The sequence below is a fragment of the Genypterus blacodes genome, unplaced genomic scaffold (assembly GCF_046128005.1).
Source record: "Genypterus blacodes isolate CSIRO-AG114 ecotype Tasmania unplaced genomic scaffold, CSIRO-AGI_Gbla_v1 ptg000112l_1, whole genome shotgun sequence".
Classification (NCBI taxonomy): domain Eukaryota; kingdom Metazoa; phylum Chordata; class Actinopteri; order Ophidiiformes; family Ophidiidae; genus Genypterus; species Genypterus blacodes.
Window position 1 is genome coordinate 2647501 of NW_027466916.1, and position 25940 is coordinate 2673440.

At 48.4% G+C, this 25940-nt stretch overlaps 2 protein-coding genes across 3 annotated transcripts in view; one reads left to right on the top strand and one right to left on the bottom strand.

The window, feature by feature from the left end:
- Positions 1–7815, bottom strand: part of LOC143009537 (ryanodine receptor 3) — a 73910-nt gene extending 66095 nt beyond the window's left edge. The window contains exon 1 of the mRNA XM_076161540.1: positions 7768–7815. Coding sequence (XP_076017655.1) covers positions 7768–7815 — 48 coding nt within the window. The remainder of the gene's footprint in view (positions 1–7767) is intronic.
- Positions 7816–9992: 2177 nt separating this feature from the next.
- Positions 9993–25940, top strand: part of LOC143009570 (formin) — a 42386-nt gene continuing 26438 nt past the window's right edge. The window contains exons 1-6 of one of the 2 annotated variants that reach the window (XM_076161591.1): positions 9993–10073; positions 10902–12579; positions 18810–18976; positions 23220–23340; positions 24243–24304; positions 25043–25764. In XM_076161591.1, the coding sequence (XP_076017706.1) occupies positions 11022–12579; positions 18810–18976; positions 23220–23340; positions 24243–24304; positions 25043–25764 (2630 nt within the window). In that variant the 5' untranslated portion in view covers positions 9993–10073; positions 10902–11021. Of the gene's footprint in view, positions 10074–10901; positions 12580–18809; positions 18977–20584; positions 23149–23219; positions 23341–24242; positions 24305–25042; positions 25765–25940 lie in introns of those variants that run through there. The other variant, XM_076161590.1, reaches the window with a different exon arrangement.

Here is a 25940-nt window from a genome sequence, read left to right on the forward strand (position 1 = left end):
CAGGAGCCGGGGAGGAAGAAGGAGCCATGCTGCAGGCACCGGCGGCCCAGCTGAGACACAAAACCTGCAACTGGCTCTCTAAACTCTCAGCTCTCCACAGGGGCACTGCAGAGTCCAATCAGGAGGAGGAGGAGGAGGAGGAGGAGGAGGAGGCAGAGGAGGAGGAGCTGTGACAATCAAATATGTGACAAGGACGAGTATGTTAAGCAGCGATTAGCCCCAGAAGGACTCCAGATGGAGCCTGGGAGCTGAGGCTTGTTTACCTCACAGCAGACGCACACACTTCCCAGGTTAGGGAGTGAAAGTTTGCATCCTGAATATCATCACAGCATCCAGAGCAACAGAGGGATGCAGAGCGACTTTTATGGCGGCTGTTAATGGGCCGAGCAAGGGCGATGGAATATGTGACACGTGTGATGTCATCAGTCGTGTTACTGTACACTCCCTGCGGTCCCGCCACTAAAAAAAAAGAATTCTCCCGCCATTCGGTCGGCCGCTGGCGATGCAGGATATTGCCTTTGTTGTTTTATGGCGCGCATTGTTGACTCTGCAGCAACGAGGCCCAATAAAGAGGGCGATACTTTCTCGTCTGCGCTGGCGTGCTGCGACTCAAATGCAGAGGCCGTTAAAGAGGCATGAATCTTTTATGAGGTGGGAAACGCCACCGCCGTCGATATCAGATGCTAAGGCTGAGGCTTCAGGACCCACCAGGAATGTGTGTGTGTGTGTGTGTGTGTGTCTGTGTGTGTGTGTGTGTAGATGCTGCAAATAAGAGATTCTTCACCACCTCTCCTCCCCACCCACCACAGATTTTGCTTTAAATTCAATGAAAAGTCAGCGACGACACTCAACTTTCTCCTGTGAGTGAAGGTAAGGTGAACCTTCACCCGGCAGCAGATTGCGGCAGTAAAGGCTCCTCTAAGCGGCGTATTAGAGGCACAGCAGGGAGACAGAACATTGGACATAATTACAACAGATAGCAAAGCTGCTTTATGTGGGAGGAAAATGATTCACAAGCGCAGCCAGAAAGTAGCAAGTGTTGTAATGACTTTGGTTCCATGGTGAAAAGGTGGAGAACGCTGTACACTCTCTCACACACACACACACACACACACACACACATACACACACACACACATACACACATACACACACACACACACACACACACACACACACACACACACACACAGACACATCACCGTAGCCAGAAGCAAGAGAGGAGGAGACGCAGGTAAAACTCGGACATCTTGGAGGAGAGATGTTATTAATTCATCCACGCTGCGTCGCGACTTCTAATCAAAACGGGAAAACAACAAAGAACGAATGTGAGAAAAGCCTGACGACTCGCACAAACATTCCTCAGCGGATGAAGTAGAACCGCCGCATTCTTCCTCCAAAACAAACTAATAAGCCGACGGAAATGGATTTATCAAAGTGCCGTGACAGGCTCGTTCATCAGAGGCACAGAGGCAGAAATCTGCATAGAAACACACAGAAACAGCATCATCTCCTCTATTCATGATCCTGATTCGTGTGTGTGTGTGTGTGTGCATTCCTTAAGGGTCTAATGTATGTATATATATTCAGATTTGACATCAGAATCAAACCGATGAATGGCCAAGGAAGTGACGGATGTATAACAGAGAAATCACAACGCATCACGTGAGATCAGAGCAAACAATCTGATGCAAAGGTGTGACAGCAAATATATGAGATTTCCAGAGCTGAGAGATGATTTTTGGAGTTAAGGAGATCTGAGAGTTGCTGCTGACCTGCTGGGTTCAGGCAGCCGACCAAAACCAAAGTTTCCTTTCTGTTACACGCCAGCAGCAACATAAACATCTCGGCTTGAAAGTAATTGAGAGTAATGCCACATTTTTAGTGTTTTGCAGTGTATTTGTCTGATTGGACCCAGCGGTGCACAGCAGCCGGCTGAGGGCTGAGGAGGGTTCTCACACTTAAGAGGAGAGTAATTCATTAACGTCAATGTTTACAGAGTGAAAATGGATTGTGGATGTTAGAATGTAATGGGTCAAATTCAATACATGTAATAGCTACTGTGTGTGTGTGTGTGTGTGTGTCCAGTTTGCTGTCTTAACAGATGCTGTCGATGTCAGATGGGGCAGATATAGATATCACGAGTAGAGATTCGATTAAACTGATTTGATTTCTAGAAATAGATTTTTTTAAAGATTTTTACAGTTTTTACATTTTCCGTGCAGCAAAAATGATTAAATGTAGACGTGGCTAAGAGTGTTGGAACCCGTAAAATACTAACAAATTGTCAAAAGCCATTCTTTATACTAAATTTAATAGAACAAACATGTTAGTTTGATTTTCCACGCAACAAATGAAAATGGCGTGGTCAGAATTATTGACACCCCTTTATAAATGTTAATAAATAACTGGATTGTCGTCTCAAACTTTGTGTATTTCCCTGATTTATGACATATTTGGTTGATTATCATAAAGTAATCTGCATTCTTGCTCCTCCCTGCAACACAGTCTTTTATTGTGAAAGAAGAAAAATGGTTGCAAACACAAGTGAGAGCTTTGAAGGTTTGTTTTGGCAGCAGATAAACAGTGAAAGTGTGCCAGCAAAAAGCTCCCAGCCCTTAAAAACTGGAGCTGAAAACATCAACAGAAGCGTTACGGGGTCTTGAACCGGCGTGAAACGGTCTTGTTTGGACTGAAATTCTCTCTTGGACACCTTATTAAATATTCAAGCTCTAAAACACAAGATCAATCAGCTCCGCTTACTGCATGCCACAGACATTACTGGGGGAAATTTCTTCATTTGGTGGCAGAGATCAATAGCTCATTACAGCAGCTTTACACGGCTCTGTCTCTGAGCAGGCCTGCTGGCTCCGTTCCCGCTCCATCCCGGGCCAAATCTCATCAGTCCATCTTCATCACACGACGGAGGGGGAAACGGGATTCTTGTTTGAGAAACGCAAAAACCTCACCTTCTCTGCAAAGCTGAATTTAAAAGAGCTTTTGAAAGTTGAGTTTGCGAAATTCTACAAATCTGGCTCTGGGTTTTGATGCGAATCAGAGATACGAGCGGAATCAATACTGCAGTCGGGACTAGCGTTGGGAAGTCTGCCGGATCAATACGGCATCGCAAAAATCGAATGAATTACATAACGTAGCAGTTTAAATGCAACACATGGAGAGAGAAGCAGGATAAATCTATTAGTTTTCACACTGCTGATGCCCTCATACAGCGAGAGAGAGATTTCACACACACAGCATCATGTTTCTGCCTTCACACAAACACACACACACACACACACACGGAACAGTTGGCAGGACATATGCGAGAGCACCGGGAAAACCAGTAAGGAATGCCAAAGTCCCTGTAACAAGTTGCAGCAAACTCACAAAATTCCAAAGAATCATTCCGTTACATATCTGCAACCTGGAAGCAGCGGCGTGGTGCTGAAAAACCAAACGCCTCGATGGGTCCCAGCCGACACTGAGCCATTACTTTTTTTAATTCAAGCATGAAATGAAAGCAGAACCTCATCATAATGACATTAGAGCTGCTCTCCTTAGCGTCAAGTAGATTGGGATGATGCCTTCAGACGAATTCCCATCCCGGGGAATAATTTCATGGTAATCTCTAATAATTACACACACACACACACACACACACACACACACACACACACACACACACACACACACACACACACACACACACACACACACACACACACACACACACACACACACACACACACACACACACACACACACACACAGGCCAAGCTGACAGGAAGGAGGATGGAGGAAGGAGGAAGAGGACACCAAGCCAGACAGGACCTCCAGCAGGGATGAACTCGTATGAACTACGCAGGAATCCGGTTCGGAGACCTCACTCCAAACTCATCACTCGCTCATTTATGATCCTTTTATGATTGGCGAGGGATCAGCGGCAGTGTCAGCCTTCACCGCTTTTCCGGTAGATTCCCAGTCTGTGCGGATGGAGGAGGACCCCTTTGGCGCGGCGCCGTTAGATACGGCTCCTGCCACCGTATCAAGCTGTTGCCTTCATCCTCCAGAAGACGTATGGCGGCCGCGTGTAAGGGCATATAGGCTCGCACGCAGGCCGCCATCTGGGAGATTTAAATAGATGAGCACTTCCAGAAGATGCAGAGCCACCATGGATCACGATGGATGGGGAGGGGAAGAGGGAGGGGGGGGGGGAGTGAGATAACAAAAAGAGAACATTAAGGAAGAGCAGAGAGAGAGTAAACAGGAAGGCGAGAGGATGCATTTACACAAACAACACACACACACTCCTCGTTTCTTTGTTTGATGGAGCTGAACTCTTTCGTCAGTGTGGTGGCGGCGGACGCGAGGTGAGGCGTCGAGGCGTGGCTCACGTAAACACAGCGAGCTCTGCCACAGCACATGAGTCACGGCAGCCGTCTGGCCTTTCCAACCGTCGCCGCACTTTCACTCCCACTCAAGAGAGCATCATCATCTGGTATTTGCCTAGTAGGAATCCTCACATCAGACAGGTGTGAGTGTGTGTGTGTGTGTGTGTGTGGATCGTTACACCACACGGAGCCTCACGTATGTACTAACAAGTGTCCTGTCAGAGCTGTTATACCACACAAACCCCACAGCGAAACATCAACAGTGGCCCGATGCACCGCTCGCTCTCTCTCTCTTTCTCTCTCTCTCTCTTTCATCTTTTTCCCCGCTCTCCCTCCTTAATGACACAACACACACACACACGAACATAGGCCGCAAATTCGTTGGGGAAATCTTCTCTTACATAATGAGCAGCCCGAGCCATGTAAGCATAAGCTGCTACTTTATTCATTTCCTCTGCCCTCCTGCTTATTATGGAGCTGCTGGTGTGTCGGTGACGGAGCATCTGAGGACGCTCCTCTCCAAACTTACAAACAGGAAGGAAAAGTTCTGCCCGCATATTCAGGCTCATTAAACTCTGCTCACAGCCCTTTGGCCCCTCTGACAATTAACAGCAGTTTGAAGAGAGCGTTTCTCTCCAGGCCCCACAATCAGCAAGGTCTTCTTCTTCTTGCAACATCAAATTACCCATTCTAGCCTTCTCACTCTCTCTCTCTCTCTCTCTCCGTCTCTCTCTCTCCCTTTAAGTTGACTTTATAGGCAGTAGTCCAGCAGGGGTAATTTTTGCTCGCACTCCAGGGAAATTACTTTGTGTTGTTAGAGAAAAGGCAGTTTGTGAGTGGCTTTATCAAGCTCCTTGGTTCCAGTAAGGAGCCGTGTTTGGACTCTAGTGAGCTCAAGCCTCTCTGCATCCTGACTGACTGTCCAACACTAAGTGACACTAATGTGAGGGCCAGATTACATGCAGCACGTGGAGCGTATGCGTCTGTGCTGCCATGACACTGAGCATTCCTCTCAGGAGTGCCTCGGGTCTTGTATGTTGCAGCGTGCGCTCATACACACACGTGTGTACGTCTGTATCGCTGAGAACATAAATGTGCCTGAGCTGATGAATAATTTCTGCACCACGCTCTGCTGTGGCATGTCTGGTGCAGCCTGACTGCACCACACAGCCAAAGCTCTGCATTTGCATTCAACACACACACGGGCACACACACACACGCGCGCGCTGAACGCCAAGCTCGCTCCCTGCACTCCAACCCTGTATCATCCAGCAGAGCCCCTCTGCCGCCTCCCTGTGCGGATGCATGCAACAAGCTGCTAAAGCCTTTTGAAAGGACCCATATTTTGCTCTATATTAGCAAGTTAATGTCGCTCCCTTTAGTCTGTAAATAGACTTTGTGAAGTTTGTTGACCCAGCTAGCTTGTGCAGCGTCTCCAGCCCTTCAGTTTGTCATTCAAGAAGAAGGACCTGGCAGTATTGCAAACGCACCACGGCTCTGATAGGCCGGCTGAGAGTTCCACACTCACACTGATGCTGGAACGTCGCCTCTCAGGCTGCAGGTTAGACATTTCAGAAACGTCAACAGTTGTAGCCTTGTGTTATTTAATGGCTGCTTGGACACAACATGAGTAATTTCCAGACGGTCCCTTGAGGACACACACACACACACACACACACACAGTTTAGCTATTTACCAGCAGCTTGTTGGTTCTGACATTTCCACAGGGTGCTGCAGTGTTCAGGGGCTTTCATCATTTTGTATTTTCCGGGTTGTTACAGACGGAAACAGCAGTTTTGTGCAACACGCCTCCTTTAGACTAACAAACTAACAACATGGCCCATTTGGTTGTTATTTACTTGTACACCACAAGTTGACTCTGCGTCCCCAGAACGAGACAAGCAAGGTCGTGGTGCGAGAGAGAGAGAGAGAGAGAGAGAGAGAGAGAGAGAGAGAGAGAGAGAGAGAGAGAGAGAGAGAGAGGTGTCAGGGTTTTAAAGACACTGCAGGATTACAGAGCAACTGACTCAAAGCATCATGGAACTCAAACGTCTTCTTCTTCTTCCTCTACTTCATCATGGATCCAGGTGTAGGCGCGTTCAGGCATTTGGTGATAAGCAATTAGAATCATGGCTGCTGGCAGAGGGATGTTAGCTAATCAAACGTGTCTGAAGCCTCCTCGTCTTGCCCTTCAGCGGTGATGCTTGAGAGGAGGTTTCAGCTGAAAGGTGCCTTGCTCGCTGTGTGGGTTGCCGTCATTTTTCCTAGAGAAACACACAAACCCTCAGTGTCTCTGCGCTCAGCACAGCAGGCTGCACATCTGTGAGCAGCTTAATAAAGGGAAACCACAAGCGGCATTGGCAGTGAGACGCGAAACCAAACACCTCCCACTGTCTTGGGGTCTGTCTGGAACACATTCATCTCTCTGCTCCTTTATCCGCCCGCCCGTGTGTGTGTGTGTGTGTGTGTGTGTGTGTGTGTGTGTGTGTGTGTGTGTGTGTGTGTGTGTGTGTGTGTGTGTGTGTGTTCAGATACCATTTACCTCCCGATTGCTTCTCCATCACCACCGATGCACCGTATGAGCTCATGATTTCATCAGGTTGGTGCCTGCCAGACGCCTTCACGCTTAAATACTCAACTCCAGGACAAATCATTTGCATTTTTAGAGGCAACAATATAAACCTGAGCCTCTACAGCTCATTTAATCCTGTGCTCTGATTTCAGATACCATCATTAAATAAGACGAGACTTGTTACAAAATCTGGTGCTTTCACTCTACACACACAATGACACACACACACACACAGGTCTGCCAAGCTGCTGCATGGAAGCCCTGTGGCTCCTGTCTGCACTGACAGCCTGTGACTGTGTGTCTGGATGAGCTGCTGCATGCGACTCAGTGGACACCTTCATCCTGTCTGAAGGGAACTAAACAGATGCTGGGAGGAAACATCTCTTCATCACCTGCCTCCTTCACTACAATCACACCTCAATACACACACAGATCTCTGTTACAACCGTAGCATACTAATGTCCATGATGGTCCAACAGGACACAGCAGAAGTTTTACATAGTAGGTTATCAACTTCTGGAGAGAGAGAGAGGGGAAGAGAGAGAGAAGGAGAGAGGGAGAGACTGCAGAAAAGACAATAGCAGCCGGTGAGCGATGCGCACAACAACCGAGCAACATCAACGCCTCTAAGATCTGCAAGAAGGAATGCGGGGTTACCAGAGGCTACAGGATCAAACCGCATCTGTCAAGTCAAACAGCTGACAGGCGATCGGTGTGAACATCCAGAGCCACATGGTTCCTACGCCGTGTCTAGTCTACGGATACGCTGCGGCTGCCGGCGCAGCGGCGGGAGAATGTACTCACTGTTCTGAGGAACTGGATCTCATCCTCTCCTTCTCCTCCCTCAGCCATGGCTGCAAAGGAGCCTGTTCAGACTCGGGAAGCCTCCGCTGGCTCCTCTGTCCTGTCGATATTAGCATATAGCTAATCCGCGGCCATGCAGAGGGGAGGGGAGCCCGGGTAGGAACACCGCAGCCTGTGTCACTCACAGCCGGAGACTCAAGCCCGCTCGGCGCCCGGAGGAGGAGTGTGTGTCAGCAGCATCGGTGGGCTGGAGCAAGTGGGGACGGAGTGACGGTGTGACGGCGCGGGGAGCGGGGAGAAGCCAAGAGTGCTGGAGCCGAGACACGGCGGCGTGGTTTGCCTCTGCGACGTCACCGGCAGAGCTCAGCGCGAAGATTCAAACGTGAACGTGTGAGACGCCGTCAAAGGATCGATATTTGATCAATTAGTTACATTCGCATCTCGATTGGTCATTCTGTATCCAGCACAGACGGGGGGAGGGGCGACCGCGCTAACCTGGAGGAGGGGAGCGATAGTCGGATTGTAATTGGTGCCGGACCTGCGCTGTCCGTGGTGCTGATCCGGACCAGCACCACGGACAGCACCACGGCCAGCGCTCCACAGCACGCACACAAACCCCAACACACACAAACAAGAATCAACATGCAGTGTAAACATAAACACTGCATTAATAACATTTAATGCACAGTAGTTATTGCTAGAATGATAAATGAAAGCATCCTTTATGGGAAAGTCATGCTCCAATACATGCATTAATAAATGAGTGTGTATCTAAGCACCCCCATGGCAGCACACACAGCCCACAGCCAGCAAGGCTTGAATATATTACATATTAATAATATTACATGGTGTAAATATATTTCAGAAAAGATGGATGAGTCCATTTCGTATATTAGGAGCGGGATTGATTGGATTTATTGGGTTTAGCTTCAATGATGAACCAGATTAGAGCTCATTAAGAGGTTTAGAACACAAACAGCATAAGTGGCATTATTTTGCATCGTCTATGTAAAAGTATGTGGTTAGATGTATCTACAATAAGATGTTTAAAATAATATCATATCATTGTACTCACACCTTGCACTTTAGTGTGTGGATGGACTATAAACCAAGTTGATCAATACAGTCTACTTACAGCAGGGTCACAGAGCGGCCCGGTCAGGTGTGATGAAGCTCAGCTTTAGCATACAAAGTGGCTGAACGTGTTCTTGCTTGTAATGATCCGTTGCTGCCCTCTAGCGACGATGCTGTGACTTGCTGTGACTGTTTGTTTTCAGGGTTTACTGTCCTGTGCCCTTCATTCCTTCCTCCTCAGCTTTCCTAGGCTACCCTCTTCCACTCATGAGGTTTTTTTAATTCCACTATTTTCTTTAATTCATTTATTAGATTATTTCTTCCTCCAAATATTTGGCAATGAAATGTTGTCATGGTAATCTAGCCACTCTGTTTGAGCCACTTTGTTTGGTGAAAGCTGCTTACATGGCCCTGATTGGAGGGTGAGACAGTTAAGGTCCAAATCAGCACTATACATTAATCTATATACTACTGCATGGTGACTCAGTGGACACTGAGCTGGGGTCGAGTCCCCCATGACCCCAGACAGATGGGCGTAGTGGACTAAAATAAATATTGTCTAGTTAGTATCCAATAAATTAATGCACTATTTAGTACTGCAATATAGAGTCTGTTTCATTCGCTATCCAATCAATAATGTCTTTGATGTTTGGGTTTTTCCTGATGGTCCTGAGCTCTTTCATTCCTCCGAGTAGCTCCTACATTTCTCTGTTCTTCACCACACTTTCCTGAGTGTGATAACCTATGGAAAATGCATACATATTGTATGATACATTTTAAAGTACTCTAGTAGATGCACGTCTATCTTTAGCCGCTAGGTGTCACTGTTTCATACAAACAAATGCCATCTCCTCATCAGGAAGTGTGTGTGCTTTAAAACCGTTTTCTTCGTGTAAAACGTGAACGTCTACAATTACCAAGGCTTATCTGATGAAAAACTTTGGAACAGGTCATAAATAAAGTCTTAAATGTCCCGTATGTCCATGTTTCTGTCCGCGCACCGGGTAACACGTCACATGTCCTACCTGAGAGCTGCAGCTGCATTGAATCAGAACGCGGGGGGATGGAGCACAACTCTAGACCAATCACAAAGCACCAGGTTGACGCTGAGCATTTCTATTGGTCCAAACTGCTGTCAGTCTCAAGTAAGCCACGCCCCGTGAGGCAGCGGCGTATACTGGCTGGCAGCGGGGCAGAGATGCGAAGAGATATTTGGCTTCCAACTAAACATGGTAAGTTTCTCTTTCTCCTCTTTGATCCGCGTTAAAGCCGCACAGGTGCAACTAGCCGCCACGCACTTTGAGCTTCTGCATCAATATGCATCAGATAGAACACAGATGACAGGTTGATGTTCAGTTTTAGACCGGAAATTAAAATAAATTTGCTGAATATGTCATTATTTTAGCTGGAGCTTGGGAGCCTGAAAAGAGCGCGGGGTTCCATGATCAAACACACGCATGTATGGGTTGGCGGTTGTTGCAAGGTGACGGTGTCCCCGCGGGTTTGATTGGGATATAAACAGTTCAAAGACGCAGCGAAATGTCAGGATAATTATCTGTGACTGTGCTGCGTGTAAACAAAGAGAGAGAGAGAGGGAGATGTAAAGAGAGAGAGAGAGAGCGCACGCGGCTCTGCGTGTGGCGTCACCTTGAGTGACTCTCTCTCTCCTCCCTCTACCTCTCTCTCTCTTCCCCCCCCCCCCCTCTCTCTCTTGTTTTATGCGGCAGCTTGTGAACTGTTGATGAAATGCAGTTTTCATACGTTTCATCTCCTGTTCAGTGTCTTGTTAAAGCGGGATGATGACTTTGTGTTTGTCCCATAACATTACAATGCACACAACTCTTTGTTTCCGTGACAATAAGAGGCGTTATGATCCTGTAATGTTAAATGCAGTGTTTAAGGTAATAATTGAAACATATAAAGCATCTGGAGCCAATAGAAGTGGCTGCACATCATGGCAGCTGCAGGAGTTAGGACGTGTTTATTGGATGTGCCCTGTGTTTGCAGATTCATAGATGTGTGTGTTTGCTCCACTCAAGCAGATCTTTCCTCTCTGACAGCAGCTGGACGGTGGCACAGGTGATGAATAGGCCGACATCTTCAGCATCTTCTTCTGCTGTGCAAGTCCAGTCACTATGTAAAAGGAAGGACTGCTTAATCGGAGTGCTTGAGTGATTAACATGGTACCCATCATGGAGGGCAAACACACCGTCCTGCTTCTTTATGCACCCATTCATGAGCTTAGCAACATCAGCCTGTATTTCCCCAGGAGGCGGGCCCCGGGGTTTAAGTACAAGAGCCGCGCCCCTCTTTGGGTCACTAATGACCATGACTGGGGAAAGGAGGATCTCGCGGTGTCCGAACAAAGAAGCCAGTCTTCTGACTCCTCAGGCGAACTCCTCAACAGCCAGCAGGCGACAAAGGAAGCCGTTGCAGAACTCTGCTGGCTGGCAGCAGAGCACCACCAGTTGCTGGCCGACCTCTTCACCCTGTGTAACGATTGCACCAACAGAGTCAGAATGGGAAACCAGGATGGCAAGCTGGAGGATTACATGGAGGGTCAGGAGGTTTATGTTGGAGGTCAAGTCCTGAACAGCAGCAAGTATCAACTCCCCAACTCTGAGCTCATGAAATCCAAATCCAAGAGCAAAAAGTTGAAGAAATTGGGAATGAAGAAGCTGGACAGTGCTGAGGACATCCTGAACAGTAAGATCAAGAGGAAGATCTCCAGCGGTGCTTCGTCCAGTGAGCTTCCTGTTCCAATCAGTGCATCCAGATCTGCATCTTCAGTCCTGGAGGTCATCCCAAGTTCTCTGGCCTCTGACAGCCCAGTAACCGGCTCCTATTTCAGTGCTGTCAGTAATCCTATCCTGCCCATGGAGGAATCCTTCCAGAACATCCGTGAAGCCTGGGACTTCATGGAGGACAACAGGACATTTGACCCAGACATGGATTTCTGTGACGATTTCTCCGAGTATGACAACGAGCTGGGGTTTGAGTCCTCGGCTTGCACCTTAATGGAGGGACTGACCCGAAGGGAAAGTGGCAGCAACCTCCGCCCGATTAAGAGACTTGGTTCTATGGGCGAGAAGTTACCCGAGAATGGATCCTCTGTCCGCTCTGCTCAACAGCTGTATGAGCAGATCAACCAGAGGGCCACGTCGATCAGGGTGGTGGCCAGAGTGCAAGACGTGGACGGGAGAGTTCAACATGTCTGCCATTCAAGCCTGGAGAGGGTGGAGCCAGCCATGCCTCAGCCAAGGGCAAACCGGCAAACTGGAGGAGCAACTAGTGACTTCACCATGGGAGTCATTAGAGAAAACCCGGGTAACAAGGTCCCTGAGGGGCTAAGGTTGCCCCTGTCACATACCACTGAAGCTACCGCCCCAAGCAAACCCCAAAGAAAGAGCCCCTCCTCGCCCTCTCTGGCCGGGGTCTTCAACGCCTCTTTCCCCGCTTCAAACAGCCTCCAGAGCATGTCCCCCATCCTGTCCCCGCTGTCCTCCAAGCAGACCAGCCCGCAGCTCAACCACCGCATCGTCCTGCTGTCAGACCAGGACGTGGGCCAGGACAGGGACGGGGACAGGGACAGCTCCAGTAACACGGACGATCCCAAAACCCACAACGAGGACTTGGACAGAAACGGCAACAAGAGGACCGTCACACGTCTGGAGCTGAAACTCAGCCCGCGGCCGAGCAGCTTCAAGTGGAATTCGTCCAGCAACTCCACGACAACAGGTGAGTTCAATCATGTTGAAATGTTACTGTCTACCTTCTTCAAACACTGATTTGAAAGCAGAATGAAGCTTTGATGCGGTGTGTGTGTGTGTGTGTGTGTGTGTGTGTGTGTGTGTGTGTGTGTGTGTGTGTGTGTGTGTGTGTGTGTGTGTGTGTGTGTGTGTGTGTGTGTGTGTGTGTGTGTGTGTGTGTGTGTGTGTGTGTGTGTGTGTGTGTGTGTGTTTTATCAATGCTGCAGCTGGAGTGCTGCAGCTCTCCAGTTGGACCAGTTTTCTGAGGCTGTTGTTGAAATGCTTCAGCAGTCACTGCGGCTCTGTAGCTGCCAAACGTTTTATGCAGCGTAATACTTTTGTTCCATGAAATAAATTGAGCAGTAGATAAGGACTCTTCTTCATAGAGCTCTTCTTCATCGTTTGTGTTGGTTTTGGCTGCTCTGGCGGCGTTCTTGGCTTTGGCATGTGATCACAAATTAAAAGCCACCCAGCCGAGGTGCGCAGGGGGCAAGCGGGGCCTGTGAATGGTTTCCCCTGATGATCCAGGTTAACCCTCTCAGTGCTGCGGTGGAAAGTGCAGATTAGTCCAAGTTTCCCCAGATCAAAGTCTCCAGAAGTTGACACAGAGTTCAGCCAGATCAGGGTTCCTGTGAACACGCTGTTAAGTGAAGCATTGCCAATTTTGGCTCCGTCTCCCCCCTGAAACCCACAACTCAGCCCGCTGACACCCTGACTGAAGATCAGGGGATCGGCAGGCCCATCAGTTACCAAAACAGGGATTAGGCCTTCCACTTGCAGGCCTCTTTTCATCTTCTGGATTAATGTATCACATGTTTACATTGACAGAATTAATGGATTTCAACACCCCAAAACATATTATTTCAGTGTATTTGACAGTAAAAGCTAAATTCATGGCCTTATTTGTGATCATTAACAATATGCCAGCAGTGGTCTATATTCGCTCACTGCAGCTATTAGAAGAGGAATCCAAGCTGCATAGGGAGTTGATGATGTCATTGTTGGCCCGATTCCTTGCAGGATGCTTATCGTTATTGCATTAGTGACCTCTTTGCCATGCGTAGTCAGATCTTTAAAACAATCTTTGCTCTAATCTGTTAACAGTAGACACACAGCCTTCCATTTGGGACGTAACGTATGAATAGGCTGTGATGAAAACATCAACACTGGAGCTTGTTAGCAGCAGGAAGAAGGAAGATAGCAGAGGATTTCAATCACATCTCACTGAAATGATGTTGTCTCTGCGTCCACACACACCTTGGCATGTTTGATTTTGATGTGTTTATTAGAAATGTTCCTCTTTAAAGGCCAATGTAGTCATTTTACGTTGAGTCATCTGGTGAACTTTAAGAGGGACAGAGTGATTTTCCTCTCAGGGATACAACCGCCCGCTGTCGTGTTCGATCAATAATCCGTCTGTAAGTAACTCAGGAGGGGCAGAGCACTCTGGCGTGGTTGCTTACCTCATGCTGTCTGCATGTACAGCTGTCACGGTGAAGCCCCTCCAAAGCTTTGATCTGAAACAAGACCCAGCTGTGGATGTTGCTGCGTCTCAGCTTGTGGCCACGCCGTCACCATTTTCCTGCTAAAAATGGCAGCGGCTCTTGTTAACGCAGATAAAAGGACATCACAGGGTCCAGCTAAAGGGGTTAAGTGGGTCAAAGTACATTCACGGTTTGCAAATATCTAATTATGATTCAGTCTCTTTAATCTGAGCTCTCTGAGGCTCGGAGCTTAATAATGGGATTGAATAGACGGACAAGGTTGTTAGATTTAGACATTAAAACGCCCTTTATGCTTCTTCCATGCAGGCTGTTTAATGACATTCCATATGCTTTTACTAAGGAGTGTGTTATGTGTTTAACTACGCTCAGCGACAGATATAGATGGAGTGCATAAGTGTCTCTCAGTCTGGCGTGTTGTTGGTTTGTTTAGATGAGCTGTGCTTTAGCTTCTGGGAGGCATTTTGGTGCAGATTTGATTTGGTCAATATTAGCTTTTTTTGTATATAATGAGTGTGAGATAAGTTAAACCGACCTAAATACCGGTCCAGAATATCTCTCTGTCTCTCTCCATTCCCTTGTGTTCTGTTGTGGTTTGACATGTGGGCTCATATGTCGGGTCGGCCCAATCAGATTATCCTATTGAGTGCCAGAGGTCGTATGAAACCGATTAGCGCAGAGCAAGAATGAGTGACGTTTGTCCGTGTGTCATTCCACCGGCGCTGATAACTGTCACTCAACACAAAGTACACAGCAATGCAGCCTGGCAGCACAACGGACGATCTGTGTTCAGATAATGAGCTGGACTCTGACAAAACAAGCTAAGAGAACTCTGACTCTCTCTCTCTCTCTCTCTCTCTCTCTCTCTCTTACCCTCTCTCTCTCTTCCTCCATCTCCTGCTGTTTGTCTCAGCTACATTCTACATAAAAACAGTTTACTAACAAGTCCAACTCTGCACTAGCATCCTTATCAAAAGCTTATTATTGTCACTATTGTCCCGTTTGAATGGAGTCTGCCGCTGCTTTATTGCGATGCAGCTTTATTGCGATGCAGCTTTATTGCGATGCAGCTTTGGTAAACATTCTGTGTAACTCGAGCAGCGCTAATCCAATTTCCAGCTCTCACTCGATGGCTTGCGTAAGAAAGAGCGCTCGTCCTCCCTCTCGCTTGGTTTCGTGTCCGTCCCATCAGCCTGCAGGGCTTCTGTTCAGATGAGTAATGATGCCATGCTATGTGGCTGCTCTTACCTTCAGGCTGTGGCAGTACTTTCCCCCTGAGCTCCCACTTGTTAGTTCCCCTGACTCGGTCACTCACCCAGCCAGCCTGACAGCTACGCTCATCTCATCAGTCACCAGGGGGATACGTCTCCGACAGGCCCCAAAACACCAAGAGGAAGGCTTTATAAATCCTACATGTTGTGATTTACTGTATGTGAGAATCTATTTCCCTGCTCCCCGTCTGGGAGTGATGGAGGGGCAGGAAGCTGCCAGACGCACTCACAATGGCTGCAGCGCTCAGTTTTTTTATTTGAATGATGAGGGTTTGGATGTTGTAGCAGTGGAATGATGTAGAGCGCAGGACTCACCGGGCAGAGCCGCAGTGCGAGTAGAGAATGAGACGTTATACTGTTAAAGTGAGCACACGGGACGATGTCATTGTTGCATCTCGTATCGACGCAATACATCATAAGAGCTGTGTACTACTCCCATAGTGACAATAAGAGCAAAGTCAATGATCAGGGTCATTAAATGCAGAATTAGAACAGATGCGGTATTTAATTTACCGACCTGTAAGGCCGCCCACGTACCTTTGCTGTTTGTGGCTCTGTTCATGCTCTGTAGAGTGATCAGTGCAACCACAGCAAAGCTTTCTGTGACCGCTGGATGGGCTACGACACGCTGACAGGGTGACTTATGGGTCAATCCATCACGGCTGTCAAGCTCAGACATTAGACGGCCTCCTTCTTCAGCCTCAGCCCCATAAAACGCCACTTTGTGATGATTCCAACAGTATCAGCAGGTTCAGAACCACTTGGTCCTTGTTTCACTCTCTCACACACACACACATGCAGACACACACACACACACACACACACACATGTCCCTGTCTCGTTTGATAGTAGCTCGCTCACACACCTTTTTATATTCACTGCCACATTACTGCACTGTCACTCAGCACTATGTTGCTCCCACACACACACACACACACTGTGACACACACTGAAGTTGAGTTGATGTCGTCTTGGATTCCACCCATCTGGTCACTGGCACAGTCCTTGTTGACCATATTGTGTGTCATTACAAAGTGCAGGAGAGAAAGAGATTGTGTGTGTGTGTGTGTGTGTGTGTGTGTGTGTGTGTGTGTGTGTGTGTGTGTGTGTGTGTGTGTGTGTGTGTGTGTGTGTGTGTGTGTGTGTGTGTGTGTGTGTGTGTGTGTGTGTGTGTGTGTGTGTGTGTGACGCAGCAATAAATTTAACAGCCAAATTCAACAAGTGCTCTGCATTCATTACCTAATGCATCTCCCAGTTCACTGCCCCGTATCTGTTTACAGTGTAATCCAGTGTGTGAGGCTGTAAAGATTCAGCTGTGTTTAATCTCTAAATAACCTGTAATCTCATATTCATTTCCTGATTAGATAAGAGACTTTAAAGAAGGGGACTGGCTTTATTTCTAACGCAGCAGCAGCTTTACTGCAGTGTGTTCGACTGCAGGGACACAGACGCTCTTCTCCTCCCTGTCCAGAGGGGGGCAGTGTTGGCAACTTAATGCGTAGTTAATTAGGGGCCCAGGATGGCTGTCAATCATGTGAAGTTTAGTAACACATATGCACTCTACTTAATGATATGAAGGTCAATATTACACTTTGTGATCTGTGGGCTCTGGTGTGTGTGGATTGATCTGATCTCTGTGTTTGGATCTGTCCCAGCCTGCAGTCAGTGTTTCCCTCTGCAGGAGCATGTAGAAGGTAGAGAGGCATTATCCTAATGAAAAGTTATTAATCTAATGCTGCTTTCCTCTGCCATAACTGGAGAGACTGCAGCTGCTGCCACACGACGGCTGATTGCGGTCGATACATAACTAAATATTAATGCTGGTGCGTTGTGTGTGTGTGTGTGTGTGTGTGTGTGTGTGTGTGTTCGAGCTCTCATAACCTGAAATCAAAGCATTTGGCCAAGACTCAAGCTCTTATAGAGGTTCAATGGGAGTAGAAGTGCCTGCAGTGCAATAAGGCAGTTACACTGTATGCTTGTTATGGGACACTGGATACTCACTGGAGTTATGTGATGCGTGAGCGGCTCGCTGGACAGGAAGTGATGCGTGTTTCTGAGTCTGCTTCCTTTAATTCTACCCAAACAGGTAGTAGTGTCGTCTTACAGCCAGAGGAGGAAATTGAGGTCACAGAGGTTTGGAGATTTGCGACCTCCCCTTTACCTCAACGCCCCCCCTTACACTCTTCCTCACCTCCTCCTCCTCCTTTCACCTCATATCTGTAACACTGTAGCTTTCCTTTTGTTTTCTCTGCCTGGAGGCCTAAACACAGGAACAGTATTCAAGGCCACACACACACACACACACACACACACAGGGCTGCACCATTCAAATGGCGAGAAGCTGTGATTCTTTTAAATATACAGTATAATAGTGCAACTAACGCTACAAATCATGGGCCGACAGGGTAATCACAGTAATCCTACTGCTGTGTGTGTGTGTGTGTGTGTGTGTCTGTCTGTCTGTCTGTCTGTCTGTCTGTCTGTCTGTCTGTCTGTCTGTCTGTCTGTCTGTCTGTCTGTCTGTCTGTCTGTCTGTCTGTGTGTCGTGTTTTCATCTCACCTCTGTCCGTCACAGTTGGGGACCGTGGTGAAAGTGCAGACCAAGACGCAGCTGACCTCAATATTTTTCGGCTTAAAAATCTATTTATGTTTTTAATACTTTTGTTGGTATTGAGCCTTTTTAATGTGAGGAAGGCAACGGCACTAACATACTGGAAGAGAATAAGAATATAGAATTAACCCAAGCTGCCATCTGTCTTTAATGCTGCAAACAAGTTTCTCAAAGATAAAAAGACGTCAGGAACCCAAATTTATCCACAGAAACCATCAAATTGAAGAAGAATCACAGTGGCAACCTGAAATGTCCTTTTCAGTGTAATTGAGCAGAGATTTATAACAATAAAGGAGACAAACCTGTCAATTCTAAGCATTTCTTGCATTAAAAGAGAATCAAAAAGTGGGAAATGCCTCATTATAATCATTATAATATGATATTTATATTCTGTTCTCCCTCTGTCCCCGCCTCTCTCTCTCTCTCTCCCCCATCTCTCCCTCTCTCTCTCGCTCACATTCTCACACACGTGAGTTTCTCCCAGTTGTGTTTATTTTTGAAGCCTGTGTTTTGCAGTGGCGGTCCCTTATTGTTTCAGCTTGGGTTGCTGCTGCTGTTGACAGTGGCTAAGTGCAGATATAAATAGCTGTGTACCATGAATTCTGCAGCAGAACCGGGCCTCTCTCTCTCCTCCTGCACCTCTAATGCTCAAAGTCAATATAGGAACTATCTGCTTTCCAGCCTCTGGTACAGATTGCAAATAAACAATTAGCACCAGTAAGCTCCTTTCATTTATCTTTGTCAAACATGATCTAACCTATTATTATGTTTGCTGTATTGATTACACACTTTGATGTCATTCACATCTCTAATGGGCCCGCTTGTGTATCCCTAGACGATTCGCTTCTTCGCCAGGATGAGATCTGGTTGCTGGACAGCGACGACCCCCAGGAGCTGCTCTCCCGCGTCCCTCGCCCTGAACACCTGGACTTCCTGCGTATCACACCGCCCGAAGACGACATCCTGGGGGACACGCCCTACTATCCTCGGCTGGGGTGCACGGTGAGCGCAGCACAAATAGGTTCTGCTCCCCTGGTTCTGTTCTATATTTAAGTGTGTGTGACGCTGGCTCCTTCTTCCCTCGTGGGGTTCTCTGATCAGATGAGGATTTGTGTCCGCTCGGCCGTTAAACCACCTGACAATGAATTCTCAGAAGTGGATTAACGGGTCAAAGATTTCAATCTGTGCACTGAAGTCACGAGCCAAAACTGAGATCATTCCTCTCAAACCTCTTGTCTTATTTGTCACGCCATAGATGCAGTGTTAGTGTTAGTGTTTGCTTCAGGCCACGTGAGATCTGTGATCCCTTGTGTGATCTGTGTGTCGGTCTGTCCAGATTCCATCCTGCTGTCTGGGCAGGTGCAATACCTGTCTGTCATACCTGGTGTGGTGGATTAGCAGGGTGTGGTGTGTAAGCAGGCTGTGCATTGTTATCCAGCGACACAAGAGCAATGCCAACCAACATGCCACTTTAAGGCCAATAACATAGAGAATAAAGCAATAAAGGATCATCATTAAGTGTTGCACCCGCTTTACACCCTCTGTTGTATGAAGCAGAGGGTGTTGCTGCCATCGGGGTGTGGCGTAATGTCATAACAAAAGCAAGGAGCACACCTCAGTTGTATTGGCTGCATTGTCAGGGTGTTGTAACCCAAACAGAAGAGAGGAATGTGAGGCTGACGCAGCTCAGAGGTGGAGGCTTCGTCGTGGCTTAGATGACCTGTGAGGGGAAATCACAAATCCCTCTTTGTGGGATTTACTGAGTATGAAATCCCCCCCCCCCCCCCCCCCCGGCTCTTACATAATGTCATTCCACAGCCAGAGAGGCCCAGATGAGGAAAGAAACAAAACACTGATCCTGGGAAAGAACCACGACAAATACTGAGGTGGTGTTTCAGACGGACACCCTCGTCGCAAATGCCTTTAAAATATGAATAAATGGGTCTGTACAGCCCAGTGTGGCGCCTGGGAGGTCCGGCTCACACTCTGCTCGGCCGGGCAGCTTGAATGAGATCTTTGATCGCTATGGGCAACCACAGTTAGAAGCATGCTGTGTTCCACTTTGCAGCTTTCTGGAGTTGAACCTTTCATTTGTGAGCGTTTCAGGGTTTGATTTGATGTCTCACACACGTTTAGAAGCCACAGAAACCCTAATCAGCGTCTCCGTCCGAATCTTTTGTGTGCAGTCGTATCTTGACTGCCACGCTGTGACTCAGGTCTTTTGGCAGCGTCGCCCTGTGCGTCTCTATGAAGTGCTGATGTCACAAGATTCAGTGTTGGTGTGTTAGCTGGAGCTGCTGCAGCCCCAGATCGCTGCTTCACTGTGGACCTGAACCCACCTGAAAACACACAGACTCTCTCTCTCTCTCTCTCTCTCTGTCTGTCTGTCTGTCTGTCTGTCTGTGTGTGTGTGTGTGTGTGTGTGTGTGTGTGTGTGTGTGTGTTCACTCTATTACCTCAGCGGCCATTTTATGGGAGCGAGCAGAGGTAATCAGACACCTGTGGGTGCCGGCTGCTACAGGTCCCTCCCAGGCAGGGCGGGGAGGGAGGCCGGCTCATACCGGGTAGACCAGTGAGACTCTTTTTTTTCTTTCCTTCCCAACCTGAGGGGCTTTGACTCGCGCACACACACACACACATTCACAGCACACACAGGGCTGTGCTGTAAACTGAGACAGACGCACGTGAAACAGGAAGGACACAATCTTGAAGAGCAGCGCAGTCATGGACTCTGTACCGGCAAACTACAACTTTATGGATAAAGCTGCCTAACACGTTGGAATAGCTGGACTTTGTGTGCGTGTGTGTTTGTGTGTGTGAAACTCTTCTGGCAGGGACGAGCTTCCACTGGCTTCTGAGGACAGAAGACGACAAGCTGCACTGCTGACATTTTACTGAAGCTATAAATGAAAGAATGAAAGTCTTCTGTGTTCAGCCTGTGTGTGTCACCAGTCTGGTGTGGTTGTAAGTGGTTTCCTCCTGGATGAGGTAAGAGGAGCTCTGGGAATTTGTCCACACAAAAGCCTTTTGTCTCCAGGCAACGGTACATTTGGATTTTGGAGCCGCTTGCATAGCTTGAGGTGAGGAGATGAAACTTTTGTGACGTTTTGCTGAAGCTGCTACCTGCTTTTGGTTTGCTTCAGTTGGTAAACATGGACATCAGGAGTAATGGTTCAGATGGAGGGGGGAAGCAGCCGCCCAGCATCATGAATGTCCTCGGCAACATCTTAAACCGGGAGAAGTCGAGGAGGACGACAGCCGTGCTGACGTCTTTAAGGGAGCTATCGGACAGCAGAACTACGACAGATTCTACAGACGATTCTTCCTCCTCTGACACAGGATGGAGGGTTAAATCACCAGAGACCCTTAAGGACTCTGGAAGTCATGTTAAAGCAGCAGCAGGAGCCTCAGCTGACTCAGATCTGGTCCAGGTCACAATGGTGGAAATCAATAGTGACACGGAAATGGAGGATGAGGAGGGGGCCCTCAGCAACCCTACAGTTGACAGTGGGGATGGAGGCAGTATAGATGAAGAGGAAGAGTATGAGGTGCCAGTGTTCAGGACGCACAGTCTCCTGGAGAGGTCCCCCTTAAACACCTCTGTGCTGTTTGCAACCGGGAGAAGTAACTGGAGGAAGTCTCTGGACTCACCGGTGTCTGAGCAGGTAGAGCAGAACATCACACCAACATCTGCAGGTGAGGAAACAGCAGGTGGAGAGGTGAAGAGTAGCAACAATGTGGAGACCGATGAGACTTACACAAGCTCAGGAGGAGACGCTCATCTGCAGGATCCCTCCAACGTCTCTGGACCTTCTGTTTTGGTTTCAGACATTACACAGAAGGATGATGCATGTGAGCAGAGAGCTGACCAGGATTCATCCTCTCTTCCATGGAGATCCATGAGTCTTCAAGCTTCAGATCAGGATTCCTCCTCTCTTCCCTCGAGATCCACGAGTCCTCAAGCTTCAGATCAGGATTCCTCCTCTCTTCCCTCCAGATCCACAAGTCTTCAAGCTTCAGATCAGGATTCCTCCTCTCTTCCCTCCAGATCCACAAGTCTTCAAGCTTCAGATCAGGATTCCTCCTCTCTTCCCTCAAGATCCACAAGTCTTCAAGCTTCAGATCAGGAATCCTCCTCTCTTCCCTTGAGATCCACAAGTCTTAAAGCTTCAGATCAGGATTCCTCCTCTCTTCCCTCAAGATCCACCAGTCTTCAAGCTTCAGATCAGGAATCCTCCTCTCTTCCCTTGAGATCCACAAGTCTTCAAGCTTCAGATCAGGAATCCTCCTCTCTTCCCTTGAGATCCACAAGTCTTCAAGCTTCAGATCAGGATTCCTCCCATCCAGAGGAGCAGTCAGACCCTGATGGTAGGACCCTCCACCCTTCAGGGTTTATCAAATCCATGTCGTTGTCATGTGTGCCTAAAGAGGCCGTGGACATCACCCAGTCGAGTGCCTGTCCCACGTCTCCACAACCGTCTGGAGCAAAGACACCTGAGAAGAACACGCCACCTCCAGCTCCAACCCTGACCCCCTCCCCCTCCTCCTCCACCGTGTCCCCATCCAGGGGCTCCCCGGGTCTTCCATTCCAGATGCCGGCTCTCTTCAGCGGGTTACGGGTGCTGAAGAAAGGCGCGGTGGGGGAGGACAGAGAGACGGTGTCGGAGATAAAGCAGAGGGAGAAAGACTCTGAGCTGGCTCTGCTCAGCCTGAGGAACACCGTCAACAAATCCAAGCTCCTGCCTGAGCAGACGACGGCCACGCCGGTCAGAAAACGGGCCGAGCCTAAAGCGGTGGCGGACACTAAGAGCAACGTCATGTCCCAGCTCGGAAATCTGCTTAACCTAGACAACCAGGATGAGCCTAACAAGATGAAGGACGGGCAGGATCCTCATCCGGACCACAAGCAGAGCGAGCCTGAGAAAGCTGAAGGTCCAGAAACCCCCAGCAGCCCCACCTCCACATCCACGCCTGAGAGAAAGAAAACCACAGACTTGGCCTACGAAACCTTCAAGACCTTCTTTGGACCCAAAAGCATCAAAAAGGAAACAGAAGCGGTTGACATCGAGGCCGTGAGAAAGAGAATCAAGAGCGACAAAGAGAGTCTGAGGTCCATTTTCGCGAAAGCCTCCAAGTCGCCCTCCAAGGACCTCACTAGCTTCCCAGAGGCCAATGTATGTCACATCCCTGTGTTACACCACATTACTGCACTGCACACACTCACAAACGCTCTCTCTCCTCACAGACCGAGGTCACATCCCCCACAGACAGCGAGGACCGGACCCCGGGCCGCCTGCAGGCCGTGTGGCCCCCACCCAAGCCCAAGGATGAGGAGGAGAAGGTGGGGCTTAAGTACACCGAAGCAGGTGAGAACCCTGAGCTCAAACCTTAGACTGATTTTAGTTTTGTGGGTGAGTCCCATTATAGAATGTGGTCCTCTGGGTGGATTTCTTGTTTGAATGTTTTGTTTTTGTTTCAGTTTACCCACTGCACCTTTTTTCTTTGCACACACTCGCTGTTGCTGGAATTGAGACAAACCATGCAGCGCTCACTAAGTATCAGCAGCAGGGTGTAATGCATCCTTTAAATTCCTTTTAGAGGGAACACAGTGAATCGGTGTTTGTGTGTGCATGTGTGTGTGTGTGTGCTGTAAGAACACTCTGGGCAGCCGGCCATGTTTTGCCCGTTTTAATGCTCTAAAGGTGTAGTGACACACAAATGGGTTAAAAGCACACAAAGGCCGCTGATAGGCAGCTAGAGTTACAAAGAGGAAAGGCAGAGATACTGTGTGGACTGGAGCGGCACAGGGCCGCTGCTGAGAATCCGAATATCTGGAGATAAATCAAATAAAGGCGAGACCGAGTGGATTATTCTGCCTAGTCGCACTCTAGGATCAGAACTCCTGTGGCCTTTGTGCAAGAGAAGAAGATGTGGAGACACAAAAGCAGAGCAAAGATGTGTGTGTGTGTGTGTGTGTCACAGTTACCTCAGTGGCACGATGTCCTCTTCTTCACCTGATAGAATTATGTTTGACCTTGATGAAATGTTACTTTTGGCAGTCATGTAAGGTAACAAATGTGGTTTCAAACAGGTTAGATGGGTTGGGAATAGTTCCATTTATAGAAAAGTGAACCACCCTTCAATAGAATCTTCCTATCAACACACCAACGCAGTTTGACTTCATCTTAACATATAACAAGCATTGAATCAAAATGCCAGTGGATTAGGTGTGTTTTGTAATCAGACTGTGTGTGTTGTGTGATTTCAGAGCACCAGGCTGCCCTCTTACAGCTGAAGAGGGAGTGCAAGGAAGATGTGGAGAGGATGCATGTGAGTATCATCCAAGGAAGCTTCTGGACAGACGGACAAAATGCACTTACATAGAATATGAATAAAGCAGAAGGTGCTTTACCTTAGTTGGAACTCTGATCATGTAGCATTTCACTGCTTTAAACACAAGGGGGCGCCAAGTGCTCATGAAATAATGAAAGTGGAGCCGCTCACTTGGATCAAACTGAGCGGGTCTTTACTCACAACTCCAGAAAACCACAAGAAGCTTGACGAGGCCTCCGTATATAAGTGTAGATGAATACGTAGTTCTTATGTCGTGAAATCTGAAACAGGCTTCGTCAGATTGGCTTGAACCATTAACATAAAAACCCATCTAATGACGTCTTCATGCTCCCCCTCATGAGAAGTCTAAACCCCGGCTCGTTCTTCTCTGAGCCTTTAATTTGACGCTGACCTTTAAGGGCTCCGAGCCGACGTAGAGAATCACGCACTGTACTACAGTCGGCCCACAAGAAAGAGTGCGAACGTGCCGAATTCCATTTCTGAACGGACGCAAGCTAATAAGCAACATGTGTAAGATTCATTGCAAAACAATTTCTGCCTCAAATCAAAATGCTGCTCTCACTGGGTTGTTTGTCATTTTTCTTTCAAATGTCAAATGAACTCTTCACTCAAATCAAAGTGAAGATATTCTTTCATATGATTCTACCATAAATAATTTTCACATTCATGTAGTATGTAATGTGTTTGTGCTGATTGTTGTTTTTGTTCCTGCAGTCAGACTTTGAGCTGCAGACCTTCCAGCTGCGTGGTGAACATGCCGTCACCGTGTCGCACCTGGAGGGAGTCCTCGCCAAGATGAGGCTGAACCTGCCGTACAGCGCGGGTCAGGAGGGCCGCGAGGTCCGCGACGCCTCCGTGTCCACCGCAGACGACCAGATCATCAAGACCTGGCGCACCGTGAGCATCCAGACGGACCGGGAAACCTTCCTGAAAAGTCCAGAGGGAGACGGCGGCGCCTGGCCTGCAAAGAGCCCCAACCAGGCCGCACCCAAGAAACTCAACCTGGACTCTCGGGGGCTGAGTGTGGAGGGCAAAGCTGAGAAAGCCCCAGGCCCTGCTGGACCACCACCACCTCCTCCACCTCCTCCTCCTCCCCCTCCACCTCCTCCTCCACTCCCTGGATGTGGTCCTCCTCCTCCACCACCTCCACCTTTGCCAGGCCACATGGGAGTACCTCCTCCTCCTCCTCCCCCACCTCCCCCTCCACTCCCTGGATGCGGTCCTCCTCCTCCTCCTCCACCACCCCCACCTCCTGGCCTACCTGGCTTTGGTCCACCTCCTCCTCCACCACCTCCAGGCGGCGGCGGCCCTCCTCCTCCTCCCCCGATGGGCGGCTTTGGCCTGAGTCAGAACGCGGCCCCGAGGAAGCCGACCATCGAGCCGGCCTGTCCCATGAAGCCTCTGTACTGGAACAGGATTCAGATCCAGGACAACAAGTACGTGCTCACAGATCAGACAGGCTTTCCTAATCCCCCCCTGAAATCTGATCACATTTGTCAAATCTTCACCTCCTTTGTTTGTTTGTCATTCACAATAGAAACCTGAACATTTGAGCATGAACCCTAAATGTTGGAGTAACCGATGTTAAAAGTGTAACACGCTGAAGTCGTAA